The sequence below is a fragment of the Thecamonas trahens genome (assembly GCF_000142905.1).
Source record: "Thecamonas trahens ATCC 50062 unplaced genomic scaffold supercont1.45, whole genome shotgun sequence".
Classification (NCBI taxonomy): domain Eukaryota; order Apusomonadida; family Apusomonadidae; genus Thecamonas; species Thecamonas trahens.
Window position 1 is genome coordinate 251,966 of NW_013657635.1, and position 26,016 is coordinate 277,981.

Here is a 26,016-nt window from a genome sequence, read left to right on the forward strand (position 1 = left end):
GTGGTCCAAAACTCCCGGCTCCGTCGATGTTCTCGTACCACGCAATCTTGTTGTCAGAGGATGACGCCGACGCCAGGTCCAGATCGCCATCTCCATCCACGTCAGCCGCAACTACACACCGCGCATAGCTTGCGGTAGTGCTCACCACTTGCTGCGGCCCGAAACTCCCGGCTCCGTCGATGTTCTCGTACCACGCAATCTTGTTGTCAGAAGCCGACGCCGACGCCAGGTCCAGATCGCCATCTCCATCCACGTCAGTCGCAATCACGGACTGCACCCCATGCGCTGCAGTGCTCACCACTTGCTGTGGCCCAAAGCTGCCGACCCCATCGATGTTCTCGTACCACGCAATCTTGTTGTCAGATACCGACGCCGACGCCAGGTCCAGATCGCCATCTCCATCCACGTCAGCCGCAACTACACACCGCGCATAGCTTGCGGTAGTGCTCACCACCTGCTGCGACCCGAAACTCCCGGCCCCATCGGTGTTTTCATACCATGCAATCTCCCGATCAGAGAATAACGCCGACGCCAGGTCCAGGTCACTGTCTCTATCCATGTCAGCGGCAATCACAGACGACGCACCTTTCGCTGCACTGCTCACCACTTGCGGCGGTCCAAAGGTCCCCGCGCCGTCGGTGTTCTCGTACCACGCAATCTTGTTGTCGTAGTACGACGCCGACGCCAGGTCCAGATCCCCATCTCCATCAATGTCAGCCGCAACTACACACTGCGCATAGCTTGCGGTAGTGCTCACCACCTTCGGCGGCCCGAAACGCCCGGCTCCATCGATGTTCTCGTACCACGCAATCTTGTTGTCAGATACCGACGCCGACGCCAGGTCCAGATCGCCATCTCCATCCATGTCAGCCGCAATCACCGACTGCGCACCGCTCGCTGCAATGCTCACCACCTGTTGCGGCCCAAAGCTGCCGACCCCATCGGTGTTCTCGTACCATGCAATCTTGTTGTCAGAGGATGACGCCGACACCAGGTCCATATCGCCATCTCCATCCACGTCTGCCGCAACTACAGACCGCGCACTGTTCGCTGTCGTACTCACCACCTGCTGCGGCCCAAAGGTCCCGACCCCATCGATGTTCTCGTACCATGCAATCTTGTTGTCAGTGGCCGAAGCCGACGCCAGGTCTAGATCCCCATCTCCATCCATGTCAGCAGCAATCACGGACTGCGCCCTGCCCGCTGCAGTACTCACCACTTGCTGCGGCCCGAAACTCCCGGCTCCGTTGATGTTCTCGTACCACGCAATCTTGTTGTCATTGGCCGATGCCGACGCCAGGTCCAGGTCACTATCTCCGTCAATATCAGCCGCAATTACAGACTGCACACCAAGCGCTGCCGTGCTCACAACTTGCTGCCCCTCGAACCCTCCCACGATATGATTGTAGCGATACCAGCCAATCTTATGCGCATTATGAGCTGCATACACTAGGTCGAGCCAGCCATCACCATCCACGTCAGCCGCCACCACATCGATCGGTCCATCATCGAGTGAAGTCACCACATGAGTGACTGCATCCATCTCTGCCACACACTGCGGGATGTCTGGCACCATTCTCGCCCGCACCGAGGCCGCCAAGAGGAACACCAAAAAAACCGTTCCAAGCACTGCGGTACGCGCCGCAGCACCACGTCCCACTTCTTCCCTCCAGGCGGGGAGTGGTCGTCCACGAGAGTGCAGACCCCCTGTGCGCCACATGCAAGCATGCCACACATGAATTGTCAACTCCATGGTAGCTATGGAAGAGGGGTGTCCGTAATATGCTGCTTCCCCGACCCCCGGCTCCTTCACCCGCTCCCGGCAGTTGTCCGGGGTCAACCCAAGTCACGTCACACAATTCTGGAACGCGAACGCGACCCGCCGACAACCTCAGATGAGCCACGGGTCGACAGGCAAGGAGCCGAGACTTCTACATGTGATACACATTGCTGACTACGTACGCAGGCGCGTGTACGGTTCGTGCTGCATCTACATCGCGAATCAGGGAGCACTCCCTTCTTCTTGCGGCATTGGTCCTACTGGCGAGCGCGCCGGCGGGCAACAAGCGCCTTGCACCTGGCCGCACGCCTGCTCGCCACACTTTGGGTGCCTCAGTTGTTTCGCAAGTGCAGGCCTTTTCAGGCAGTGACCTGCTGTGAGTACACAGTGTACTCGCGCGGCAGCCACAGGCTGCAAAAACACCTTTCACTCCATGGCTACTTGCGGCACTGGTCCTGCTGGCGAGCGCGCCGGCGGGCGGCAAGCGCCTTGCGCTGAGCCGCACGCCTCTTCGCCGCGCTCTGGGCGCGGAGACGGTTGCGGTTGGCTCTCAGCTTCTTCGCACGCTCGATCTGGCGACGACGCCGGGCATCCGTGAGCTTCTTGTTCGCCTCGATCTTCTTCAGGAGGGCGCTCTTACGAGCCGCACTGTCAGCCTTTGTCACCGTGCAGTAGCAGTACGTGACAGGCGTCGTGTCGCCCCAATGGAGCGGGTTGTACAGGAACTGGCCCTTGTTGTCGCGGATCGCCATGCGGTACCCGGTGAACGTCCGCCACACCGTCATGCGGTGGCCGCTCGGGCACTCGGCCGTCGACGACGACAGCGCCTGGGCGAGAGCCGCCGACGCCCGGTTCGCGATGGCGCGTGCGTAGCTGGCCCGCTGGGAATAGCCGCGCCGCTCGTAGATTGTGGCGTAGCGGGCAACTGATGACTTGATGAGGAGATGCAGGTTGTTGTTGAGGTCGTTCTGCGGGCGGTTGTTCTGATCAACGGCACCGTTGACCGGGCACACAACAAGGGTGCGGGGCCGGACCCGCATCGGCTTGACTGACGCGTACGTCGTCTTTGCTGCGTTCGGCGAGTACACCGTCACTCCACGCGGCCGCAGCACGCCGCTGCCCTGCATCAGGCCGCGCACGTAGCAGACTCGGCGAGTGCAGCGCCCCGTCAGATAGCGCTGCAGTCCAGTCGAGATCGTCACTCGCGCACCAATTGCGCGCTCGGTGGCAGCCTCGTGCTCGCGCCCAGGCTCCACCATCTCGCCGTATCGGTTCATGACCCACCGCGAAGCGGCCTCGTCAAGCTCGCCCGCGCTCGGCGGGTCGACTGCCGTCCCGTTGACGTACGTCGAGTCGTCCTCCATCTCGATGATCGACTCGCCGACCGCGTACGCACAGTTGGCGTGGTCGCAGCAGAGCCGCGCCGCAGCCTCGGCGTCGCCGTCAACCACAAGGTCGGTCACATCGAGCTCGGTCTCCTCCGGGATCGAGTCAAACGTGTTGTTGTCAAATGACGATATGCCCGTGATCCGGAATCGCATGATCTGCGTCGAGGCCTGGCCCGGAAGCGAGAGCGAGAATGGTGCGGTCGGGTTGGTTCGGATGTTTTCCACAGAGTCTGGGCGCGGGAAGACCAGCGCCGTGTCAAAGGTAAAGTCATCGGTCACCTCGGTCTCCGCGCTCTCGCAAAGCACGCTCAGATCCGCCGTGTCGACCTCGGACGTCCGGCCTTCGACCTCACGCGCACGCGCCCGCAGTGCCCGCGACGCATCGTCGTCCTCCGGCGGGTCGTCGACCGTGCCCACTGAGATCCCGGGCGTCACGCTTGCCGTCCGCACCGTCGACGCATACTCGGACCCGCCCGAACTTGGTCCGCATCACCGCCGGAGCGCTGGACGACGACTCGATGTTGGTGTCCTTGGCCAGCTCCGCGCAGCTACCGAGAGCGCGAAAATCGCTCCAAGAGTGAGCGCAAACAGCACGGCGCCCACGATGAGGATCCGCACCAGCCGCTTGTTCGACTTGCGCGCATGGTGCATCTCCTGGAACGCCATCAACAGCTCGTTGATGTCGACATCGCCGTCACCGTCGCGATCGACCTCGTCCAGAATCTTGAGCAGCTCGGGCGAGAGGTTGTCCCTGTCGAGGACCAGTCCGTCGGGCTTTTCGACCGACATCGCTGACACCGCCGACGACGTAGCAGACGACGCAGCGTATGAGTACGACCCTGTCTCGGCCATAATCTGCATGACGTTAGCGCGGGTGGGGTGTGCGTAAGGTGAGATATTGCCTTGCCGCAGCCATAGGTCATCTGCAGTTGCAAAAGCTCTTCTTCCAAAGGGTTGGCGCTACCGGTGGGGCCGTGGAAGCGCAAGGAAGGGAAAGAGTGTCCTACACACTCCGAGGTACACAGGCGTGTGTATGCACAAGGAGGATTGGCTGATGAGGGTACAAGTTGTGACGTACATTCATGCCGATGTGGAGTCAAGTGTACGGTGTTCAGCTGTGACATTGAGCAACGTTTGTTGGCCTTGCTGCCATTCGTGTGGGTTTGTACTTTGGAATTGGAGACAAAGTCGGTGGCCGGTTTGGCTGAGGAGCTGTGGAACATGCACCATATCTAGCGAGGCATACATGCCATTGTGCTGCGTACGACATACTTGCAACAAACGTGTTATTGCAGCGCAGCCAGTACCATCCCAGAGCTCTGTGGATGTTCTCTGTACAGCGACCGGGCTGTGCGGGCCAACAGCGGCCCACAGTGAAAGAAAAATTGTGCTGATTGATCCACAACTTGCCGTTTGTGGAAAAACGTTTGGACTCGCATATTGCGAGAAGGAGAGCAAGCGGTCACTAGCCGAACCGCAAGAGCGAGCCGCAGAACATGTGAGATCCAACCAGTTTACAGGCGTTAGTGTAGTTCTGTCTGAACTGTACCCGAGTCGTGGTTTACACGCACCATGTCGCCCGAAAAAAACTGGCGAGCTGGAAGCGGCACAAATGCCCGCCCGCCTTACCCGGTGAGCGGCGACTCCGGCTGGGCGACGGCCGCGGTCGGCGCCGGCCACCGTGCAAACGAGCGACAAACACCCCACCTTCCACCCGTCACACCCCATGTCGCACGCCGACGTACATGAGCTTCTGACCGAGACCAACACTCGGTTTGCCACGCTTGCTTCTGCAGTGGCGCGCGACCCGCCCACGCCGGTCCAGCCGGGCTTCTATGCAGAGACAGCCGAGGACTTTCTCCTCGCGGCCAAGGCTATGGAGACCGCCTTCCGAGCCATTGCCCGCGAGTATGGCGCCCATGCTGCAGCTCCAACCGAGGATCCTGCCCAGGCTGCTCAGCAGAAGGCCCACGGACTCAGCGATCACCTTGCCGATGCGCTGCATGCTGTCGAAGGCTGGGACAGGGTTCTTGCCGACATCGAGAGCGATCTCGTTGCCGTCTTTGCCCAGGATGCCGCCATGCCTGATCTGTGACACTCTTGCCGTGGCCCTGCCCTGGTCGCCGTCCCATGCTGTGCCTCCCACGCCCTACCGAGTCACGTTTATTCCCACGAGTCAGAGTCGAGGGAGGTGAACACGCCGGTGCTGTCACCCTCGCTCGACATGTCGTCGTCCGACGCTCCCAATGTCGACGACGAGTGCCACTCGGAACTCTCGTCCGAGACAAAAGTGCTTCCGGCGTCGAGGGCGAGCCCGATGCGGACGACCTCGTCGCTGGCGAGCACGACCTCGCACGGCTGCCGGACAGACATGTCGCTGGCAAACATGCCGCGCCCGCGGACCTCCTTGATCGTGAACGCGTTGTTTGCAAGCCGGAGCCGCTGCAGCCGCGGCGCAGACTCGAGCGCGCGTGCAAGCGCCCCGGCGCCCAACACACCCACCTGCGCGCGCTCGAGCTCTAGGACACAGAGCGCACCGGCGTTGTGCAGCTCGCTGGCGATGACCACTGCTCCGGCGTCGTCGACTTTGTTGCGGCTGAGCGAGAGGCGTGCCATCGCCGAGTGGCCCGCTCCGATCGCCTCCATCAGCGCCCGCACGCCCTCGGCGCCCGAAATCCGGTTTCCGCACAGCGAGAGCCGTGTCACCAGCGAGTTGTGCCGGAGGCCGCTGGCAAGCGCCACCAGGCCCTTGTTCTGCATCCCGGTCTTGGCCATCCGCAGCATCCGCACTGGCAGAGCGTTGTTTTCCAGCGCCCGCCCCACAACTCCGGCGCCGGTGTTGCCCAGCGGGTTGCCTGACAAGTCCAGATGTGTTAGGCTCGCGTTGCCGGCCCGGACCAGCGGCTCCAGCAGGAGCTTGGTGCCAGACGACCCGACCTTGGCCCGCGACACATCCAAGAACTCGATCACGTTGTGCTTCTCCAGAGCCCGCCCGAGCTGGCTCGCACCCTTGGCGGCCAACACGTTGCCGCCGAGCACCAGCGTCGTGATCCGTGGGCACCCGCGCTCGATGGCGTCAGCCAGCTTGGTCACGCACTTGCGCCCGAGCCCGACCCCCAGCATGTCCACCCGTTCCAGCAGCGGCGAGTTGACCAGCAACGCCGCCATGGCATCCGAGCCCTGGGAGCAGAGCGTAGAGTTGCGGATACAGAGCTGCGTCACGCTGCCGGCACGAGCCGCCTCGCCGGCCAGCGCTTTCAACGCCGCCTTGTAAATCGGCCCGCACCCACAAGCTCCACCTCCGCCACAGAGTGCATTCGCAGCTCGACTGCTGCCCGGAACACAATCGGATGCCAAGCATGGTCTCCCACAACCACCGCCGACAGCCCGTGGTACGTGAACCGGCACGCGTTGATGTCCATTGGGTACGACGGCAGGTGCAGCGTGTGGAGGCTCGGACATCCGCGCAGGTCGAGCGAGACAAGACTGCCCGATCGCTCCAGCCCCGCCAGCGACTGCAGACTCTGCACATGTGCCAGCACCGCGTGCTCCAGCGCGCCCATGCTCGCGAGCACAGCCCCGGGCGCCACCGCACCCTGGCTCCACGATACATCCAAAAGCCGCAGCCGTGCGCAACCACGCGCAATCGTCTCCAGCGCTGCGTCATCCAGCCCACGCGCCCGCCGCAGGTACAGCGACTCGAGCCGCGGTGCGAGCAGCGTCACGCACTGCAGCACAGAGCCGAGCTTGCTGGGCTTGACCTCCCGCCATGGCACCCGCCGCACCGCCTGCTCTTGCAGCCGCAGATCGAGCTGCTCGAACACTTCTGGCGAGCCCGAGCACATGCCCTCGATCGCGAGTGCAACCTGCTCCTCCACCTCGTACGCAGAGTACAGAACAGAGAGCCCGTACTCGGGCGTGCAGTGCTTGGCAAAGTATGCGCCAAGATCGGCCTCGCATCCACCCACTGTGCTCACGTACATCTTGGGATGTGCGCTCGCATCAATCCCGCGCCGTCTCAGGAACGCACGTTGGCCCTCGTCGAGAACCATGCCATCCGATGCCAGAACGTGTGTGTAGTGCTTGGCCACGATCTCATAGCGCTGCAGCGCGTCCATCTCGCTCACTTCGGTCACGCTCGCGTACACCTGCCCAAGCTCCGGGAACCGCTTGGCCAGCAGCTGTGCATGAGTCAGCGTTCCCGACGTGTTCTGCCGCAGTTCGCGCTGCAACCACAAGTACCGCTCGTACACCTGCGCCACCACCGCTTCCGAAAGCACAAACGGAACGAGAATACCGTCGCCGCCGTCGTAGAGCGACTGCAGCTGCGGAAGGGTAAACGTCTCACGGTACGCAATGTTCTGGCGGATCATGCCTTCCAGCCATGCAGAGAGCACCTGCTCCGGCCGCCGCCGCATAAAGTCCTCCTGCGCCTCGGCGTCGATCGGCGACTGCAGCTCGTCCATGCAAGAAAACTGACATCATGTACGGGTCCGAGTCGGCCTCGCCAGCATCAGCCGGACTTACCGTGAGTTCGGCGAGTCGTCTCTGTATCCGTGACACCGCGTCGAGCGCGAGCCGCTCCGTCGCGGCCGTGCCGGCTCCACTCCCGTCGCTGCTTCCGCCCTTGCCACCGTTCACGCTGCCGTGCGATTCTGAGCCGCGGAGCGCAAAGCCCGACCGCGACCGCCCACGCCCATGCAGTGGAATCCGCGGGCAAGCACCGAACCACCCACTAAAGTCGGTTCCCACAACCAACTGGGTGTTGCGATCCCGTGTCGAAGCGCACGCCATGTAGTTCTCCGGTTCGACCACCGACGGCTCGAGCAGCAGGTGCATGAAGAGCTGCTCCGTGTACGCCGACTTGCGCCACCCAGCGTTGGTCAGGGGCCCGGCGCACTCGGCGAGCGCCTCCCGCAGCGGCCGCGCTTCGTGTCCAACGCCGACCAACTGCACCACAGAGCTTGTCTCCATCAATCGGCAATTGTACGCTTGCGAGGCGTCGCGACGAAAGGCAAGAAGCTCAAACAGGCCCGCGCCCGACCCGCCGCCAAAAAGTGCAGGAGCATGACGCTGTACTCAAGGCCAGGCTGCCGCGGTCCTACCTTGCACACGATGTGCTGCTGTGGCGTGCTCGTCGAGAGCTGGCCCCCGCTCTTCGCCCGCTCATCCGAGTCGTGCGCGGCTTCGGCTTCCGAGCCTGCCGCGTTTCCGGCGACGTTGGCTTGAAAGACCGGCGTCGCCACGGGGGCAGAGTCCCGCGAGTCGCGGTGACTGTCCATGGCTGCCAGGACCGGCGCCACCACACTGGGTGTAAACAGGCGATGGCCCGAGAGCACGCCGTGTGCAAGCACACCCTTGGCCACCACCTCGGCCTTGGCCTCCGGACTACTCGCGCGCGCAAGCTTGGCCAGTACTTCGGCGTACATGACTTGCAGATTGGCAAGTCCGGCCTCGAGGTAGAGCAAGTGGCGCTGGAGGTGCGAGTCGTCAGGCTCAGTCGACGCCAGCGCCACAAGCGCGGCCTGCCACTGCTGAAGTTGCTCGAGCTCCAGCTCGAGCCGTGACTCGAGGAGTGGCCACACCGAGTCAGACTGGTACGCCACCGTCATGAGGTCCGCGGGCATGTGCTGGCCCGCTGTCGACCAGTCGCGGATGGCCAACAGCGTCGGGTCCTCTGCGTACACCTTGCCGCGGGTCACGCTCGAGTACGCACTTTGCGCCGCGTGCGCGGCGTGCGCGCTTGCAATACGTTCCATGGCTGCGTCAAGCTCATCCTGCGGCGGAAAGGTGTACAGCTCAAAGCCCGAGTCAAACGGAGCACTGCACGGCTTGGTGCACGAATGGCAACAGTGGCGAATGATGCCGGCGTCGAGGAGCGCCTGCGCAAACGAGACGACCTCGGTCTGCTGGCCCGGCATGTGGGTGTCAATCCACAGCGCAGCCTCGGAGCCGACAAACAGTCCGGGTACTTGCGGAGGTGGCGGCGGCGGGACTTGCGCGGCATGGCCGCCACAAACTTGGCCACCAAGCTCGGATCCAGCGTCATACCTTGGGCGGTTGGTGCGTCCGAGAACGCCAGGAACGGCGTGTGACAGATGAGCGCGTATACAGAGCCGCGGATGGTCGACAACTGAGTCATGATGAACGATGGTATCGAGACGTTGGCCAACGACCGCTTGGTGATGCCGGCCACAAGCCGCGAGGTGTCGACAAACGCAATGTGCTGTCGCGTCAGCTGGCCAGACAGCGCCTCGTCGTCAGTCCGGACTGCGCCAAAGCCGAGCGACTCGGCACGCCCAATGTACTCGACGATGGTGCCGGCAAGCGGGATGAGGTAGCCTTGGAAGAGTGAGTGATAGCCGTGGGTCTGGCAGCAGCTGAGTCGGTAGATGCCAGCGCCGCGGGTGCCCGTACCGCGTGGTGACGCCTCGTGGCCACTGTCACTTGCCGCCAGACGGGCGAGGACTCCGGGCACAATCTCGAGGGTAGCGCGCGCCGCAGCAGCACGAGCGGCCTCGCGATCGGCAACACGTGCCGTATTCGCCGACGCGGTGCACTCAGACGGCGGCATGTAGTGAGGCCACGAAGCCATGACGCTGTCGGCCTCGGTGCCAGCGGCGGCCTGGACGGTGGCACGGATGAGACCTGCAAAGGCGAGGACTTTGGACGACGACCGACCGACGCAGGCCGACAGGTGGCCGCGGCTGACAAGTCCGGCAATCCGCTGCGGGAACGTCATGTACGGCTCGGGCGCCGATCGCCGTGGCACACCGTAGAAGAGTGAGAGGCCGAGGAGCCAGAGCGAGGTCATGCGATACATTGACGACTTGACGTTGAGCGTGGCGTCGGGCGAGGTGCCAAAGTGGCGAGGTTGGAAGGAGGCGTTGACGGATTCGCGGATGAGCGTCAGACCGTAGACCTGGCGGACAGTGCCGGTCAGCATCGGGTGTGGCGCGTCTAGAACTTCGGCCAGCGCAGTCTGGAACTGGGCAAAGAGTTGCGGCCCGCGCTTGGGGCATCCACACAAGTAGCCGGCGTCCGGAAGCGTACCGACAAGAATGAGGTCGTCGACAAACTCGGAGCGCGGGCGGAGTTGCGCGGCGAGCTCCGCAGGCGTGCCCAGCAGTGGCGGGTCCTTGGCCAGCGGGGTGTTGCCGCCGTCATCAAAGCAGAACCCGCGCTTCCACCGTGGGTTGAGCGGATCCGGCGATGTCTCGCCAAGAGCCACAATCTTGAGCTCGAGGAGAGCGACAAACGACTCAAAGTAGTCGCGGACTTTGGTGGCGGCGGCAGGCTCGGCTGCAGCCATGCGCTCGGCGACAAGCGACGACCGCGCCTTTGCCGCCAGCTCGCCGGAGCGGAGCGGACGGAGTGCATCGACAACGTCGGCCACAGTCATGCCCACGTACTGCGGGAAGGCCGCCGGCTCGGCGAGCACCGACTCGGCCTCTGCGGCGAGGCAATCCGAGACTCGCGCCCGGATGGCCGAGTACGACTGCGAGACGTGAGAGGCGACGGTGGCGGCAAAGTCGGCGTTGGACGACAGCGGCTCGACAAGCATCGCAAACTCGACGTCAGAGTAGTGGCACATGGCGGCGGCAGACATTGAGCCAAGCGATAGCATGGCATAGCCAATGTTGAATGGCGGCGGGCCCATGAGCGCGGCAGTCTCGTCAACTAAGCGGGTGAAGAGCTGTACGCGGTCCGACGTGACCTGCTCCATGATGCCAAGCGTGGAGGTAACTAGCTGCGCCGAGCTCAGCGCCATGCCAAGCTCGCCAGCGTCAATGTCGGCGTAGGCATCTGCAGCTGCCGCACGCGAGCGGGCGAGTTCGGCTTTGTGGACCTCCCACGGCATGGGCGCAGCGCAAATGCGCGGCAGCGGCGGCGGCGTGTCCAAAGACGGCGGGTCGAGAACAAGCCGCAGCGCAGCGTTGTAGCCCTCCATCACCTCGAGGGTCGTCCAACGATGACCGGGTACGCTCGAGGCGCGAAGGACGCAGACGGCACCATAAGTGGCGGTCGAGCCGCTTGCAAGGTCCGAGTCATTGTAGCGATCACAGGCCGCGAGGGCGGCCTTCCATGCCAGCGCGTACAGCTGTGCAGCCTGCTCGTAGTGGCGGGCGGCCATGACGAGCGCAGCTCGAGCAAGGAGATCATCCACGAGATCTGCGAGTGGCTGGTAGTCGAGCCCAGCAGAGAGCCTATGCAGACGGCCTTCGTAGCTGGTAATGTCATAAGCGGGCGTGTAGTGGAAGACATACTCGAGCTCGTTGGAGAGGAGCGCAAGCTGCTTGGTGTAGGCAGCCGCGGCATCGCCTTCGGCCTGCTGCTCGACAGCTTGGGCGTAGCGCACAGCCGAGGCGACGTACGAGGGACGGGCGCGGCGCTGGCCGCGGAACGACGACCTCCGGCGAGCACACGACGAGAGCGGCGCCCCAGCCCGGCACGCAGGCGGGGCGACAGTGTACGAGAGGAGCTCGATGTGCGCGAGCGACGCCATCAGCTTCTCGGCGACTCGCGGCGGGACAACCATGCCGGGGCAGTCGTCCAAGGCGCGCTCGACGAGTGCGTAAAGCGTGCGTGCGCCGTCTGGATCGAGCATGGCTCCGGGGACCAGAAGCATGTCACCGACCTCCATAGCAGCAGAGAGAACATGGATGAACATGGCTTGTGGATCCGGAAACGACTCGGCGGCTCTGAGCATGGTCTTGAAGAGCGACTCTGCGTCGCGGACCTGACCGGCAGCAGCGAGCTTTCCCGCGACCTGGCGACCAACCCGAGCAAGGAGAAGCGCAGGATTGGCGACGGGCATGGCTTCCAGAGCCGAGGCAGGAGCATGAGCAAAGTACTCGCTCTGGACATCACAGGTAAACATAGACACCGTGAGCGAGACTGCGATGTCGACAAGGGTCATCAGAATGCCCAGGACGTCAAAGGCAGTGGCAGGAGCGAGTTGAGAAGGCGTGCCACCACCACGGGCATGGTCAACCAGAGCAGGAGAAGACGAAGCAGAAGCAGAAGGAGACGAGAGCCGGGCGAGAAAGGCAGAGACCAAGTCACAGACCTCATACACCAATCGCAATGACGTAGTCACACGTCGCTTGGCCTCGCCAGGGCGGGCGTAGACCTTGGACGACATGTGGGAGACAAGGGTTGCCAGGGAAGGCCGGGCTTGTGATCGTGCCAGTTGCGGTGTCATCGATGGGAGAGGGGGGGGGGTATGTGGATGGTGGTGGTGATCATGTTCGTGGAAATGGTAGCGATTACGCGGAGGAGACGGTGTGTGTGTGTGTATGTGTGTGTATGTGTGTATGTTATGTGTGTGCGAGAGAGAGAGGCGGGACGGGACGATGCGGGGCAGGTGGTGACAGATCGGGCGGAATCATCCGGGATGGGAGAGACTGGTGATCGATGGGGGGAGATCGGGATGTGCGATATGGGATATGGGATGGCGGTTGTGGTGGTGGTGATCATGTCCATCGACTCGGTAGTGTGTGTGCATGTGTGGGTGTGGGTGGGTGTGGGTGTGGGTGGGAGGGCGGCGGTGCGGGACGGCTGTGCTGACAGAGAGCAACACCTCACGCGGGAAGAGGGCACAGGCAGGACAACCAGAGGTGGGAAGGTGGGGACGATGGCGTCTGTGGGGTTTGCACAAGCAGGCGAATGGCGACAGAGTGACGGAGGCGGCGGTGGAAGAGAAACTGGCGCCGGCGCTGGCGCTGACGGTGGCGCTGGCGCTGGCACTGGCGGTGACGGTGGTGGTCGGGGGAAGCGGACGGGAGAGCACAGATCGGGAGTGGCAACGAGGTGGACAGGGCGGAGAAGCAGGAATGGATGGACAATGGGCGCAGCGGTGAGACATCGCAAGCCGTGGAAAAAGATCTTGTATGAACAGCAGGCATATCCGGACAATCATGTGGATGAATCGTTCCTCAATCTCCTACTCCTCAACGCCGAGCCCGTGTCGTACTCGTACGCCGAGGCGGTCGAAGGCACACTGGTACTGACGCAGAGGCTGGTCATTGTGGCCGTCTTTGTCGTCGCTTTTCTGCTCACGCTTGATGAGACCATGAGCGTGAACACGCTCATCATCATCAACGTGGCCACGCTGGTGGGTGGCTACGGGGTGTTTGTGGCGCTCACGCCGTCGTTGGCATCGGGCAGGTGGCGCAGCATGGTCCGCCACAATGCCAAGACGCTAGCGATTGTGTATCTTACCCTTCTGATTGTCTCGCCGGTCCTGAAGACGCTGACTGACTCGTTCTCCAACGACACAATCTGGGCGCTGTCGACGCTCTTTATGCTCCTGCACATCCTCACAGCCCACTACGAGCGGTCGGCCAATGCGCTTCCATCTGTCCAGCAGACGCCGTTTTCGTTCAACGCCGCCATTTTCGCCTCTGTCCTCCTTGTCTCGCGGCTCCCGTCGGCCATCCACGTCTTTGCGCTCATCTCGTTTGCCATCGAGATATTTGCGCTCGCGCCGCTCTTCAACCATCGACTCCACTCGTACTCGCTGCGGGCCTCGATTGCGGTGACCGTGAGCCAGGCGTGCGGAGTGACCGGACTCCTTGCCTCAACATACTCGATGTTTCTCGGCGTAGCCTTTGGCCTCTCGCTCCTCTTCATCACCTTTGTGGCCCCAGCCGGACTCCTCCTCATCCGGCGGTACAAGAACACCATCAACGGCCCGTGGGACGAGGCGCGGCCATCATTGGGCACCTGATGTAAATCCAAAGATGATCTCTATGCCCCTCGTTGACAAGAGGCCGGGTGACCGCCACCCAGTGACCGCCACCCAGTGACCGCCACCCAGTGACCGCCACCCAGTGACCGCCACCGCCACCACCTGTCTCTCTCTCTCTCTCTCTCTCTCCCCCCCCCCCTCCGCCCCCCAGCACCATCAGTATTCCACGAAGCTGAAACTGAGGATGAACAGAGACAAAATGACGACGATGGCGATGTCGATGACGATGATGATGGCAGTCGTTGTGGTGTTGACCTGTGTGGGAGGAGGTGCTCAAGCAGCTGGCTTTACCACTGCTGTCCACCCGCTCACCAGCTATGGCTACTCGGGTGCCAGCTATGGTAGCATTGCCAAGTCGGTCACCGGTTCCGCCACACTCTCTGCCACACCATGGTCATCCACTACCATGGCAGTCATTGTTCTGACTGAGGAGAGCCTTGCTCATGACATTGTCAATGCCCTGGTCACCTCCCCGCCCAGAGCCCTTGTCCTGGTCCTGCCATCCCCGGACGCCGCATGGGCTGCCGTACGTTACGAAGCAGAAGAAGGAGGGGAGGGGGGGGGGGGGGGGGGAGGGGAGGGAGAGAGAGGGAGGGAGGGGGTAAGGGTACCGGTGGATGGAGGGTATTGGTGGGTGGTGGGGAGCGCGGGGAGAGGGGAGAGGGGGTCATGGACCCGGCTTGCTGGTCGCACTCGCGGTGGCTCGGCTTGCTGACTGCAACCTGGTTGCGATGGCATTGTGTAACTCACCAAATCTTGCTTGCTTGGTTTGGGTTCAGGAGGTTGTGGCGGCGATGGAGACAGAGCTGATGTGGGCCAAGATTGAGTGCCCGGTGATGATGGCCTTTGCCGACGAGATCGGTGAGGAAGGCATGAAGGAGCTCGACGAGCTGACGCTGAGCGTCAAGACGTCGGCCAAGGAGATCAAGACTGGCGATGCTGCCAATGTCGAGGCGTGGCTGATCGGCTCGCAGGGCGAGCGCGCAAAGACCATTGTTGTCGCTGCCCACTATGACGCGCTGGCGGCGGCCCCGAGCCTGGCTTCGGGCTCGGACGCCAATGGCGCCGGTCTTGTGGCACTGCTCTCGGTCGCACGCTCGTTTGGTCGGCTTTATGCGACCGAAAAGACGCGTGGGGCGTACAACGTGGTGTTTGTGGCGACCGCTGCCGGCAAGCTCGGCTTTGCCGGTGCCAAGGCCTGGCTCGCCGACGCATCGGCCATGCAGCTCCGCAACGTCGAGCTGGTGGTCTGCGTTGACGCGCTCGGTGCGCCCGGCGTCAACCTCCTCTCCACTGACGTGCCGCAGTCTGGCAAGAAGCGCGGGCCGGCGGGGTCGGCAGCTTCGGACGCGTTCGAGGCCGCGCTCGCCGAGCTCGGGGCCGGCAAGATCGAGCTCGAGCTCGACCCGGAGGCCCGGACCTACGCCTTTGAGCACGAGCGCTTTGCCCGCCGCGGCCTCGCGGCGTACACTGTCTCGTCGCACAGCGCGCCGTACAACATGCTGCGGACCAAGACAGCGGCCGTTGCCGGCGCTTACGACGCGGCCGACCGCGACGCGCTCGTTGCCAACATCCACACTGTCACCACCGCCCTCGTCCGGGTCGTCTTTCCGCATCTCGGCCTCGCCGCCGCCGCCGACCTTGCCCGCCCCGATGCCGGCTTTGTCGACGCATGGGCCTCGTACCTTGAGGCCACGCCGCGGTTTGCGCCGCTCCTCGCCACGCCTACCGGCGCCCCGGTTGTCGCCGCCATCACCAAGGCCCTCAATTCGGCGCTGCCCGCCGCAGACGTGACCGCCTCGGACTTTAAGCTCGTCGTCCCGTACACCTTTACCGCGCCGACCGCTTCCGCCGAGCTCTCGGCCTACAAGCAGACCTCGCCCATCTACGACCTGCTCGCCTTCCTCGCCGCTGGCGCCTACGTCGTCGGCGTCTATGCATACTTTGTCGGCCCGTCGGCAGCCGTCGCCGCCGTCCTCTCGTACGTCACCTCCAAGCCGTCATCTGCTACCAAGGCCAAGACTAAGAAGTCCAAGTCCAAGAAGGAGTAAAATCGCGACCTTGCTGCATCCTCCTCCATATACACACCGCAAGCCCATCGCACGTGTGAATGTCTCATACACCAGCCGGCCGTCTATCGCCTGGCAGTGCGGGCCCCAGGTTTAGTTGGTCCGACAAAAGCGACGCGGCGTGGTGAGACGAGCCGGCGCCATCCCCCCTTCCCAGAGAGCGAGTTGAGGGGAAGGGGGCATAGGGACACGTAACTCTCAGGTTCCAATATGCTTGCGCGTGGGGTGTGTGCTGTTCATAGCGTGCGTGCACTGTCGTCGACGGCTGCACTCTGTGTCCGTCGTGGCAAGCATCCGCGTATGTTCCCTGTCCGTGTGGTGGCCTCGGACGGCTCCACTTTCACCATTGCCTCCACCCTGCCCATGACCACCCTCAAGCTCCATGATGACCGCTTCTCCCATCCAGAGTTCACAGAGGGTAAGGAGGTGTCTGATGCAAAGCGCGGTGGAAGAATAGGCAAGTTCATCTCTCGCTACCAGTCGTTTGACATCGATAACAATGCCGCCGCCGACGACTCTGCTGCCCAGTGAGTGTGGACGGGGAGGGGCAGGGCGGAGCAAAGGCGGGGGAGAACGGAGGCCTGTTGCTCTTCATCTGTTCGTCGATGTGGTCCTCGCCGGGATTCCTGTCCTGTAGCTGCTGGTTGCTGGTGTGCTGGCTGCTGATAAACAACACTCGTAGATCGTGCAGGACGGTGGCGCGAGAGGAGGAAGCGCAGGATGGTTGATGCAGAGGTGCAGAGCGATCAGACTCCGCCGCCCGACCCGGAGCCATCGATGACGGCCACAAGACGGGCCTCGAGCTCGTCGAGGCTGATACGTGCTGCGACGTCGGCTGCGCAGGCGTCCTGGCAGATGGCCAGGAGCTGGTTGGCATCAGCCGGCACGTTGTCCGGAACAGGCAGGCGCGCGAGCGCGGCGGTGTAGGTGCCGTCGAAAGCGAGGGCGATGAAGGCGACCGAGTAGAGCGAGGCACCGAGGGCAAAAACGTCGACAGCCGGGCCGAGCACAGATCCGGTCTCGACGTCGAACAGCTCGGGCGCCCGAAAGTGGGCGGTCGAGTGGGCGGCGGCGCGGTCCTGCTCCTCGAGGGCAACGGCGCGATCAGGGATGTCGACGGCTACCGGGCGGACCGAGCCAAAGTCAATAAGGACCGGTCTCCAGCCGAGGTGCGCGCTCGCGTCGGCATCAAGCATGATGTTGGCCGGCTTGATGTCGCGATGGACGGCGCCAGCAGCGTGGAGGGCGGCGACGCCACGGACGACCGGCAGAAAGAGGGCAGCCAGGTCTGCAGCAGCCAGCTGCCTCTGTAGACTCTGCGGCAACTGCTCGGCGTTTCCATCGGCATGCTTCTGGACATAGTCGGCGAGCGATGCGGCGTAGCGCGGGAAAACCATGAGATACTGGTTGAGTGCCCGAGGATGGCGGCCGGCATCGATGAGCGGAGCTAGACTCTCATGATCGACCAGTCGATGGGCAGCGACTTCACCCTCAACGTCCGCCTCTGTCGTCCCTCCCTCCACCAGCGAGATGACCTTGATGGCCACTTGCTCCTCTCCTGTCGCATCGGTCCCCGCATGGACTGCCGAGTAGCCGCCGCGGGCCAGCACCTTGCCCACCCGCCATTCGCGACCCGAGGCCAGGACCACACGCTCACGCGGGCGACTGCGCCGGAAGAGGCTCAGGATGGCACCCATATATCTGCTGCGCACGAGAGGGGTGTGGTGGGGGATGAGGTGGTCAAGCTGCTCGCTCTCTCGTCCTGGTCGCCATGCCATGCCGGCCAGCCACTCCGCACGCCTCCCCTCCCGCACCCCGCCACTCCCCCATCGCCACCACTCCCCCATCGCCACCACTCCCACACACCCATCATTCGTGGCATCAGGCAGACACCATTCGTTCGCCGCCAACAGCCGGCAGCCGGCAGCCGGTGACAGATGGCCGGCAGCCGGCAGCCGGTGACAGATGGCCGGCAGCCGGCAGCCGGTGGCCGGTGACAGATGGCCGGCAGCCGGCAGCCGGTGACAGATGGCCGGCAGCTGGCAGCCGGTGACAGATGGCCGGCAGCCGGCAGCCGGTGGCCGGTGACAGATGGCCGGCAGCTGGCAGCCGGTGACAGATGGCCGGCAGCCGGCAGCCGGTGGCCGGTGGCCGGTGGCCGGTGGCCGGTGGCAGTCAGCCGTTGGCCGAGTCGCCGCCACCCGCACCACCACCACCACCACCACCACCACCATCCACACCCACCCACACACACACCCCACTCTCAAGCAGACAAGCAACGAGTATGGGGTACACGAGTGCAGAAGAGGTAGTGCGTGGCATTGCTGAGCATGCACATGCGACAGGACTCCGTGTGAGGCAGAGAGTCTTTGCCGACTTTGACCGTCATCACAACGGACGCATCTCGGCCAATCAGTTTGCTCGTGGCCTGGCCATGCTCAACTGCCCGCTGGTCGACAACGAGCCTGCGGTGGTTAATCTCCTCCTCAAGGCCTATGCATACCCTGATGATGATGATGCCATCGATTATCGTCGCTTTACAAACGCTGTCGATGACTACTACGCCACTGCTGCTCTCGAGTCCACCGGCTGCCTCCCCGACAACGTGCCGGCTGACCCGTTTGATCCCGACGCTGCCGCGAGCAGGGCGGGTGCCAAGTCGCCGCTGGCTTCGTCTAACGACCCCATGCTTGATGCCCTGGTCGATCGCGCCGCCAAGTACGCCGCCTTTCGCGGCGATCAGGTCCGTCTCTGGTTCACAGACTACGACCGCCACCGGACCGGCGAGCTGTCGGCCTCGCAGTTCCGCCGCGGCTTCCCGTTCACAGTCCCGGACGTCGAGTATCAGGCTGCAGTTCGGGCGTACGGTCGCGTGGTCCGCTCGCGGGACATTCGGGTGGCGTACCCGGCCTTTGCCGCCGACGTCCACGCCGCCATGGGCGAGATGGACGAGTTTGCCGGCCTCCGCCACCATGCCTACCCCGGGCTGGCTGGCTCGGTTGGCGTCCGCGGCGCACCCGGTCCGATGCCTTCTAGCCACCCAACGCCTGACGTCAGCGACGCGCTCGCCTTTCTCCGCAAGGAGGTGTACACCAAGCGGATCCGCATCGCCGAGCCATTCCACGACTTTGACCCGCTCCGGTCTGGCCTCATCTCGGCGGCGCAGTTCAAGTCTGCACTGGCGTGGACAGCCATTCCGCTCTCAACTGGCGCGGTGGAGGCGCTGACGGCACGGTACACATCTGCGGCGCGTGCTGCGCGCGACCCTACCCGTGCCGTCGCCTACCTCCCGTTCCTCGCCGAGATCGAGTTGGTCTTTACCCAGGAGGACCTCGAGTCGTCGCCAACCAAGGTCGTGCCGCCGCCGCCGACTTACTCGGCGCTGACCGAGAACGGCGAGGCGCGAGCACTCGGCTCGCCGGTCCACACCTTGCCGCCGGTCATGCAGCGGCTCGCCGCCGTGGTGGCCCAACGGCGGATGAACTTGCTGCCGTTCTTTGAGGACTTTGACGTCCACTGCTCGCGGTCGGTGACACAGAACCAGTTCCAGCGGCTGCTGGCCACCATGGGTCTCCACGTCTCGGGCTCCGAGCTGATGCAACTCATCCACCGCTACGCCGACCGTACCGACCCGGTCCATGACATCAAGTACATGCCGTTCCTGGCGGATGTCGATCCGGCGGGTGTGTTCGAGACGTCGGAGCTCGCTGAAGACCGCTCAGCCTCGATGCAGGCGACGACGTCTGCCGATGCCGCCCGCGACGCCAACGTCACCGCCGCCCGCGACGCCTTTACTGCCGCCTACGGCGTCGACGACTCGGTCGACGGCACCCTTGCCATTGCCGCCGAGGAGGTCCGCCGCCGCCGCCTGCGCCCGCGCGACTTTTTCGTCGACCACGATCCGCTCCGCTCGGGCCTCATCACCGCTCCGCAGTTCCAGCGCTCGCTCACGGCGCTGCTCGGCGACGTCGTTGTCTCGACTGCCGCACTTGACTCCATCACCGCCGCCTTTACCACCGCCACTGCCGTCGCGCCGCAGGTTGTCGCCTACCCGGCGTTCCTCACCGCGCTCGCCGCTGCCACCGGGGCAGGGGCTGTCGCCGCCGATGCCGACGCGCAAGTTGCCGCGGCACGCGCCAAGCTCGATGCCTTTCTCGCTGCTGTCCGCAAGCGGGTCGCCCAGCGGCGCATCCTGGTCCGCCCGCTCTTCCGCGACTTTGACCGCCACTCGCGCGGGTTCATCGAGCCCAAGTGCGTCATCCAGGCCCTGGCCTCGATGGGCCTGCAATGCTCGCGGGGCCAGCTGAGCGAGCTCATGGCCGGCTTCCCGTGCAAGGCCACCGGTCACGGCTTTGACTACCTCGCCTTTGTCGACGCGGTCGATCCGCACGCCGCTGCGCCTGGTGAAGCCGTCTTTGCCGCCGCTGCCGAGTACGGCGCGGTGCGCCGGCCGGCACCCTCTCGCGTGCCCACGCCGTCGGCCGCCGCCGCAGGCCTCGACCTGCTCATGTCCAAGATCTGCAAGTGGGTCAACACGCGCCGGATCCGGCTCTCCGAGTTTGTGCGCGACCCGCGGTTCCCCACCCGCCACATGTCGGCCTCGCGCTTCAAGTCGGCGCTCTCTATGGCTGGCATCTGCCTCACCGAGCCCGAGCTCGAGCTGCTGTGCTCAGCTTACGCCGGCTCTGATGCCGAGCGGGTCAACCATGCGTTGTTCCTCGACGACGTTGACGCCACCTCGGTCGTCAAGCACCTCGAGGTCATGCCCGAAGTCGATCCGACCCAGACCATGCCCATCCTCCCCTCGGGCCCACTCGGCAAGGTCAGCGCCGCCGAACAGACCATCCTCGACCGGGTCGTCGCCCGCCTCGCCAACGCCGTCACATCGCAGCGGATGAACATCAAGCCGCAGTTTGCAGACTGCGATGGCGTCCGCTCCGGTAAGGTCACTCCGCACCAGTTCTCCGCCGTCCTCGAGACCTTCTTCAAGCTCGGCCTCGACGAGCTCGCTGTTCTTGTCAAGGCCTACACCATCGACGACGGGCGAGTCAACTACACCGCCTTCCTCAACGACATCCGCCATTGAACGCCAGCCAAAGTTAGCGTCCACACTCCGTCGAATCAGGACGATTACCAGCCACAAGGCCGAGGTCAGCGCGCCGTGCCCGTCACCTGTGTACTCCGCCACACGCGCCGCCACCCCTCCCGCCGCACCCCTCCACAAACACCCCACACACGCACGCAAGGTCGCATGTCGGCCTCCTCATCCCCGCACTCTGCGCTCGAGTCATGCAGCGTGTTCGACGAGCTCCCCACCGAGCTCGGCGTGCTCATCTTCTCGTACCTCTCGGCGAGCGAGCTGGCATCGATGGCAGCCGTGTCGCACAGATTCCGCAGTTGGGCCAAGGACGATCTGCTGTGGCGGAAGCTCTGCGCTGCTGATTGGGGTTGTCAGCCACATGCCCACCTCGATCAAGTCCTACCACCTGAATCAGAGCCTGTCGGCTGCTGGAAGGAGGTCTACCATGGGTGGGTGATGTTCTTTGATGGCATCCCGATGGAGTATGCTCAGGAGATGGGACGGGTGCTGCGGAGGCTTGTGGCGGCGGCAGATGCGGCGGTCCCGGGCATTGCCGACACGATCTTGCCGCCGCTCTCGCGGGATGCGAGTCGTGCCGAATGGGATGTGCTGGGAGTCTCACCGCCGATGAGCATCCGGGCCTTGTACTCGTGGCTCGGCGGACAGAACCTTGGCCGCGATGTGAAGCGGGCTCTTGAGATGTGTTTGTTGGCGGCCTCCGTGTCTACAACTCGGTGTATGGAATGGTCATGCTGGCACAGGACCAGTTGTATCCGGTGGACATCGGCTCTGGAGTCGGGGTTGGCTTTGCGGCGTCGACCGTCGGTGGCGACATGCGGCTGTATGCCGTGGATCCGGAGGGAATGCTGGTGCGGGTGTGCAGCTCGGGCTTGATGCCGATGGTGTCGCAAGTGGGCGACGACCGCGAGGATCCGCTGCTCTGCTGGCTCCGCACCTACGCCGAGCGGCTCGAGTCTGGCGTGTTTGGAGCCGATGAGCTGTTCTCGGCCGGCGAGCTCGGGCCTGGCGCGAGCCCGCTCGTCGCAATCTCGCACTTTCCCCAGTCGGGTGCCGGGTACTACGAGGCCACCACGCGCGGGATCACAGTAGGTGCCGCGCCGGCTCTGGTCGGGGATAGCGAGTGGGCGTACCGCATCACGGTGTTTGAGGCCGACGGCGGCGCCGAGCTGCCCAAGGCTCAGCTGACCACCCGCCGATGGGTCATCGACGGCGAGGATGGCGAGCACGACGAGGTCGAGGGGCCCGGCGTCATTGGCCTGTATCCTGTTGTGGAGGCGTCAGTCGGCCCGAGCCGGGCAAAGCCGTTTCGATACGTTTCGCGGACTCTCCTGACCGAGTCGGAGCGCGGGACGATGGGCGGCGCGTTTAAGTTTGTGCCCGGCACCATCGATGAGCCTGCCGGCGAGCCGTTCTGGGTCCACGTGCCGACCTTTGAGTTGCGGGTCGACGACGTGCTGTTCTGAGCCATTGTGTACATACACAAGCAGACATGAAGACACATCAGACATGAAGACTCGGCAGGCAAGAAGACATAGCTGACGTGCCGATCATCCTCCATCCCCATCCCCATCCCCATCCCCATCCCCATCCCCATCCCCATCCCTACCCCCGTCCCCTTATCATCGCCAACGAACTCGGCTCCCCGTTGCCCAACGACGACCACCACGTCTCCCCTCCCCCCCCCCCTCCACCCACCCCCACCCTCCACCCACCCACCCATGCCCACCCCCACCAGTCTTGCGCCCGTAGAGGGAGTCTCCTCCCAACGAATGGCGCTCTATGTCCCGGGGGCATCACGGGCACGACACCTGCGACGACTGGACAACCGTGCCTCACGCCGAGCTGCTGCCCGCGCTGCCCTGCAAGCCCATCTCAACACTCTTCCACTTCCGCTGCGACAGGGTGCGCTGGCATCGACGCCGCGTCCTCCTCCGCCCATGCTGACGGTGGATGACATCGATCTGCCGCCGCATGCTCGTCCTCTGCCTCAATCGGCTCATGCTGAGCCGTTGTATGCGCAGGCTGCTGCTCGGGCTGCTCAAGCCGCTGCTTTGGCAAAGAACCTGCTCCGTCAGCATGGTCAGGCAGAGGACGATGATGACGAGGGCAGCTCGGACGATGATCAAGCTGATGAGTTGTTGTATGATGCTGCACATCCGGCACAGGCCGTGCATGCTGTCGAGGCGCGGCGGTATAAGCGGGCCGTCCGGCGGGCGCGAAAGACCTGGCGGGAACGAGCTGCTGCTGATGGTGACATGGCCCGGGACAGACGCCGAGGCGCCACATCGCCGCCGCTGCGTGGCCTCCCGCTCGACGTCCGCCGCGCGCTTGACATCGAAACCACGGCTCGCCGACTGCGCAAGGCGCGGAAGATGAAGGCTGGGTCCGGCAAGCCGTCACCGGCCTTTGCCTCGACTGTGCCGCTGTTGGGAGAGCAAATGGCAAACGCTGCGTCCGAGGGCGGACTCATCTATGCCGTCAACATCGATGCGGTCGCTCCATCGGCGCCGTGTGTCCCCGAGTGGCGGCCCGACGATGCGGTGAAAACGACGGTCTCGCGGGCGCCCCCCCGCTCTCACCAGCGCAACTCGACGCTGCTCACGCTGCCATCATGGCCAAGATTGACGCTCGTATTGAAGCCTCGGACATGCATGCTCGTCGGCAAGCTGCCTCGCGACTCGAGTCGCCGGTCTTTCGGCCGCCGTCGGTGGTGGCGCGCGCCGCATCAGCACCGCCGAACCCGGCGCGTCCAGACTCGGGCTCGGACTCGGGCTCTGGCTCGGACTCAGTTGTGGGCACGGAGACGCCCGCAGACTCATCAGGCTCATCCAGTCAGTCCGGCCCGGGCCCGCTGCCATCGTTCGCGCGTGCTGCCGACGCCTCGCGCCGCATCCCGGGCGCAGTCGACATGTCGCGGAGCGTCGGGCGCGATCGTGACTTTAACTCGCTCTTCTATGCCCATCGCAAGGAGCCATATGTCGAGCGCATGTACGCGCCCAACTATGCGGCGGTCAAGGCGTCACCGGCGCCGGCGCGCGACTTTGGCCGACAGGTTGCGCGGGGCGAGCTGCAGCTCGTCGGCTCGTCGGCGCCCGACGTCCGCTACCGACCCAAGGACCCATCGCAGATGCGATTTATGGCGCCGGCGCCCGGCGTGACCTTTGCCAACCAGACTGGTCGCGAGCGCGTGCCGCTCGAGAAGAAGGCACGGTCGCTGTCACGGGCGTCGGCCAACGCCGCGCGCTCTCGCAGAGTCTCCAAATGGAAACGCCAGCTCCGGGCGCGCAGGCTCGGCGTGCCTGTGGAGACACCGGCCAGCCCGCGCGGCCGCCAACGCATGTCGACCGGCCGCGACACACTCCCGATCCCGGGCTTTGTCGACCTCTCCAAAAAGGGCCGCGCTCGGAGCGAGCCGCCGCCGGTCCTCGACCTCTCGTATGAGCCACGGTACGATGCTGTCCGCCGCCGGACACCGGGCGCGCCCATCTTTGAGCTCTCGCCGCCGCGGCGCGCCACCCCGCCGGGTGCCCGCGCCCGTGGGCCCGACAAGGCCTACGATGTAGCCCGCGGTCTCGACGCCATTCTCCCGCGCTCGCCGCAGCCGATCATCCGCGCGCCGACCCGCGAGCCCAGGGCTCCGGGTACCTTTTTTGTCACCGAGCTCGACCCGTAGATCCCTCGCCTCATGCCTTGGACCGCGGTGCGGTCGGAACAAAGACTGCGATCCGCGAGCCAATGTCAAACAGTCGCTGTCGCAGCTTGCTCTGCACCTCCTTAGCGTAGCGGTCGACCGTTGTTCGCGAGGGGAAGACTCGGACGTGGACCGGCGGGATCGAGTCCGGCTGGACCCGAAAGGCGTCAACTGTGGCAGGGTACATGAGCGCAAAGTTCCACAGCGCGGTGAGGACGTCGACCATATCGCCGGCCCGGAGCCCGTCAAGCATCATGGGAAGGGCCGAGAGCGGACGCGGGAACCACTGCGCGGCTGCCAGGATGCGCAGGAGCTGGGCGGTCTCATCGCGCAGAGCGGCTTCGGCAGCTGCGCTTGCGCTCGGACTCCGGACCTTGGCCTGCTTCGCGGCAAGGTGCCACGAGCCGACGTGCCACGCGAGGAGCGCCCGGAATACATCGAGGTAGCGGCAGAACTGGACCGGCGCCGCAGGCACAAGCGTTTCCAGCACCTCCCACACCAGCGGATTCTGGCTAAACATCCTCACAGTGGCAACGACGGCCTCGGATGCCGGACGCGCGGGCAGGACCTCGCGGTACTCGTCGCGCGAGGGGAGCGCCACCGCAGGCTTGACGTATGCGTACAGCGTCCGCGCCACCGCCCGCACTCGCTTGGGATCGACTGCTCCCCGCGACGAGTGCGCCAGGACCGGGAGCGTCAGCATGTCGAGCACGTACTGCCGGTTGCGGGCAAGCACTTCCTCCGAGGCGGGGGCCGGCGCGTTGCCGCCGGCGACAGCCTTGCGCCGCTTGCGCGCCCGCGAGCTCAGCATCTGTCCGCCGGTCATACCCTCGACCCGGCGCTTGCGGTTCTGTTCCAGCAGCGAGCTCGGGCGCGAGACAAAGGCCTCAAATGAGGCCGACGTGCGCTCGACAAAGGTGGTCGAGCGGGTGCTCACCACCGCTGCCAGCTGCTGTGTCAGCGGCGCCGCCAGCTCCATGCCGAGCGTCGAGACGTCGAGCTGGGCTGGAACCTCGCCTGAGGCGTTCGCCCGTGCCAGCAGCGAGAGCTGGGTGTCCGCGAGTGAGGCGTACGTCGGCGTGGCGCGGAGCAGGTTGTTGGCGAGATGCGAGAAGGCCGTGTCGACAAGGGTGATGACCAGGTGGTGGAACGAGGCCTCGGAGAAGCAGCCGAGGTGGTGCATGACCGACCGTCCTGCAGCGAGGATGTCGCGCTGATGCTGGGCAGCGTCGGC

The 26,016-nt window shown here is 64.5% G+C and overlaps 10 protein-coding genes across 10 annotated transcripts in view; 5 read left to right on the forward strand and 5 right to left on the reverse strand.

Moving 5' to 3' along the window:
- The window catches only part of AMSG_12243 (uncharacterized protein), a 4,310-nt gene extending 2,536 nt beyond the window's left edge, over positions 1 to 1,774 (reverse strand). The window contains exon 1 of the mRNA XM_013899467.1: positions 13 to 1,774. Coding sequence (XP_013754921.1) covers positions 13 to 1,753 — 1,741 coding nt within the window. The 5' untranslated portion in view covers positions 1,754 to 1,774. The remainder of the gene's footprint in view (positions 1 to 12) is intronic.
- A 443-nt stretch (positions 1,775 to 2,217) lies between these two features.
- On the reverse strand, positions 2,218 to 4,029 carry AMSG_09188 (uncharacterized protein; the record flags this gene model as incomplete). The annotated part of the gene is made up of 3 exons (XM_013899441.1): positions 2,218 to 3,646; positions 3,678 to 3,697; positions 3,721 to 4,029. 3 exons carry the CDS (start codon positions 4,027 to 4,029, stop codon positions 2,218 to 2,220), a joined length of 1,758 nt encoding a protein of 585 aa, XP_013754895.1.
- A 1,302-nt stretch (positions 4,030 to 5,331) lies between these two features.
- AMSG_09190 (uncharacterized protein) lies at positions 5,332 to 12,317 on the reverse strand (the record flags this gene model as incomplete). The annotated part of the gene is made up of 5 exons (XM_013899442.1): positions 9,220 to 12,317; positions 8,274 to 9,163; positions 7,696 to 8,241; positions 6,455 to 7,643; positions 5,332 to 6,422 (listed from the first exon to the last, which is right to left on the reverse strand). Exons 1-5 carry the CDS (start codon positions 12,311 to 12,313, stop codon positions 5,332 to 5,334), a joined length of 6,810 nt encoding a protein of 2,269 aa, XP_013754896.1. The 5' UTR covers positions 12,314 to 12,317.
- A 329-nt stretch (positions 12,318 to 12,646) lies between these two features.
- On the forward strand, positions 12,647 to 13,900 carry AMSG_09191 (phosphatidylinositol N-acetylglucosaminyltransferase subunit C; the record flags this gene model as incomplete). Its single annotated transcript, XM_013899443.1, has 2 exons — positions 12,647 to 12,661; positions 13,073 to 13,900. 2 exons carry the CDS (start codon positions 12,647 to 12,649, stop codon positions 13,898 to 13,900), a joined length of 843 nt encoding a protein of 280 aa, XP_013754897.1.
- Positions 13,901 to 14,066: 166 nt separating this feature from the next.
- Positions 14,067 to 15,972, forward strand: AMSG_09192 (uncharacterized protein; the record flags this gene model as incomplete). The annotated part of the gene is made up of 2 exons (XM_013899444.1): positions 14,067 to 14,447; positions 14,701 to 15,972. The coding sequence occupies exons 1-2, from the start codon at positions 14,106 to 14,108 to the stop codon at positions 15,970 to 15,972; spliced, it is 1,614 nt and encodes a 537-aa protein (XP_013754898.1). The 5' UTR covers positions 14,067 to 14,105.
- A 764-nt stretch (positions 15,973 to 16,736) lies between these two features.
- On the reverse strand, positions 16,737 to 17,687 carry AMSG_09194 (NAK protein kinase; the record flags this gene model as incomplete). Its single annotated transcript, XM_013899445.1, has 1 exon — positions 16,737 to 17,687. The coding sequence occupies one exon, from the start codon at positions 17,685 to 17,687 to the stop codon at positions 16,737 to 16,739; it is 951 nt and encodes a 316-aa protein (XP_013754899.1).
- Positions 17,688 to 18,274: 587 nt separating this feature from the next.
- Positions 18,275 to 21,089, forward strand: AMSG_09195 (uncharacterized protein; the record flags this gene model as incomplete). Its single annotated transcript, XM_013899446.1, has 2 exons — positions 18,275 to 18,279; positions 18,355 to 21,089. The coding sequence occupies 2 exons, from the start codon at positions 18,275 to 18,277 to the stop codon at positions 21,074 to 21,076; spliced, it is 2,727 nt and encodes a 908-aa protein (XP_013754900.1). The 3' UTR covers positions 21,077 to 21,089.
- A 152-nt stretch (positions 21,090 to 21,241) lies between these two features.
- Positions 21,242 to 22,554, forward strand: AMSG_09196 (uncharacterized protein; the record flags this gene model as incomplete). The annotated part of the gene is made up of 2 exons (XM_013899447.1): positions 21,242 to 21,790; positions 21,832 to 22,554. The coding sequence occupies 2 exons, from the start codon at positions 21,242 to 21,244 to the stop codon at positions 22,552 to 22,554; spliced, it is 1,272 nt and encodes a 423-aa protein (XP_013754901.1).
- Positions 22,555 to 23,236: 682 nt separating this feature from the next.
- Positions 23,237 to 24,852, forward strand: AMSG_09197 (uncharacterized protein; the record flags this gene model as incomplete). The annotated part of the gene is made up of 3 exons (XM_013899448.1): positions 23,237 to 23,259; positions 23,361 to 23,602; positions 23,674 to 24,852. 3 exons carry the CDS (start codon positions 23,237 to 23,239, stop codon positions 24,762 to 24,764), a joined length of 1,356 nt encoding a protein of 451 aa, XP_013754902.1. The 3' UTR covers positions 24,765 to 24,852.
- AMSG_09198 (uncharacterized protein) lies at positions 24,830 to 25,965 on the reverse strand (the record flags this gene model as incomplete). Its single annotated transcript, XM_013899449.1, has 2 exons — positions 24,830 to 24,853; positions 24,883 to 25,965. 2 exons carry the CDS (start codon positions 25,963 to 25,965, stop codon positions 24,830 to 24,832), a joined length of 1,107 nt encoding a protein of 368 aa, XP_013754903.1.
- Positions 25,966 to 26,016: the final 51 nt, after the last annotated feature.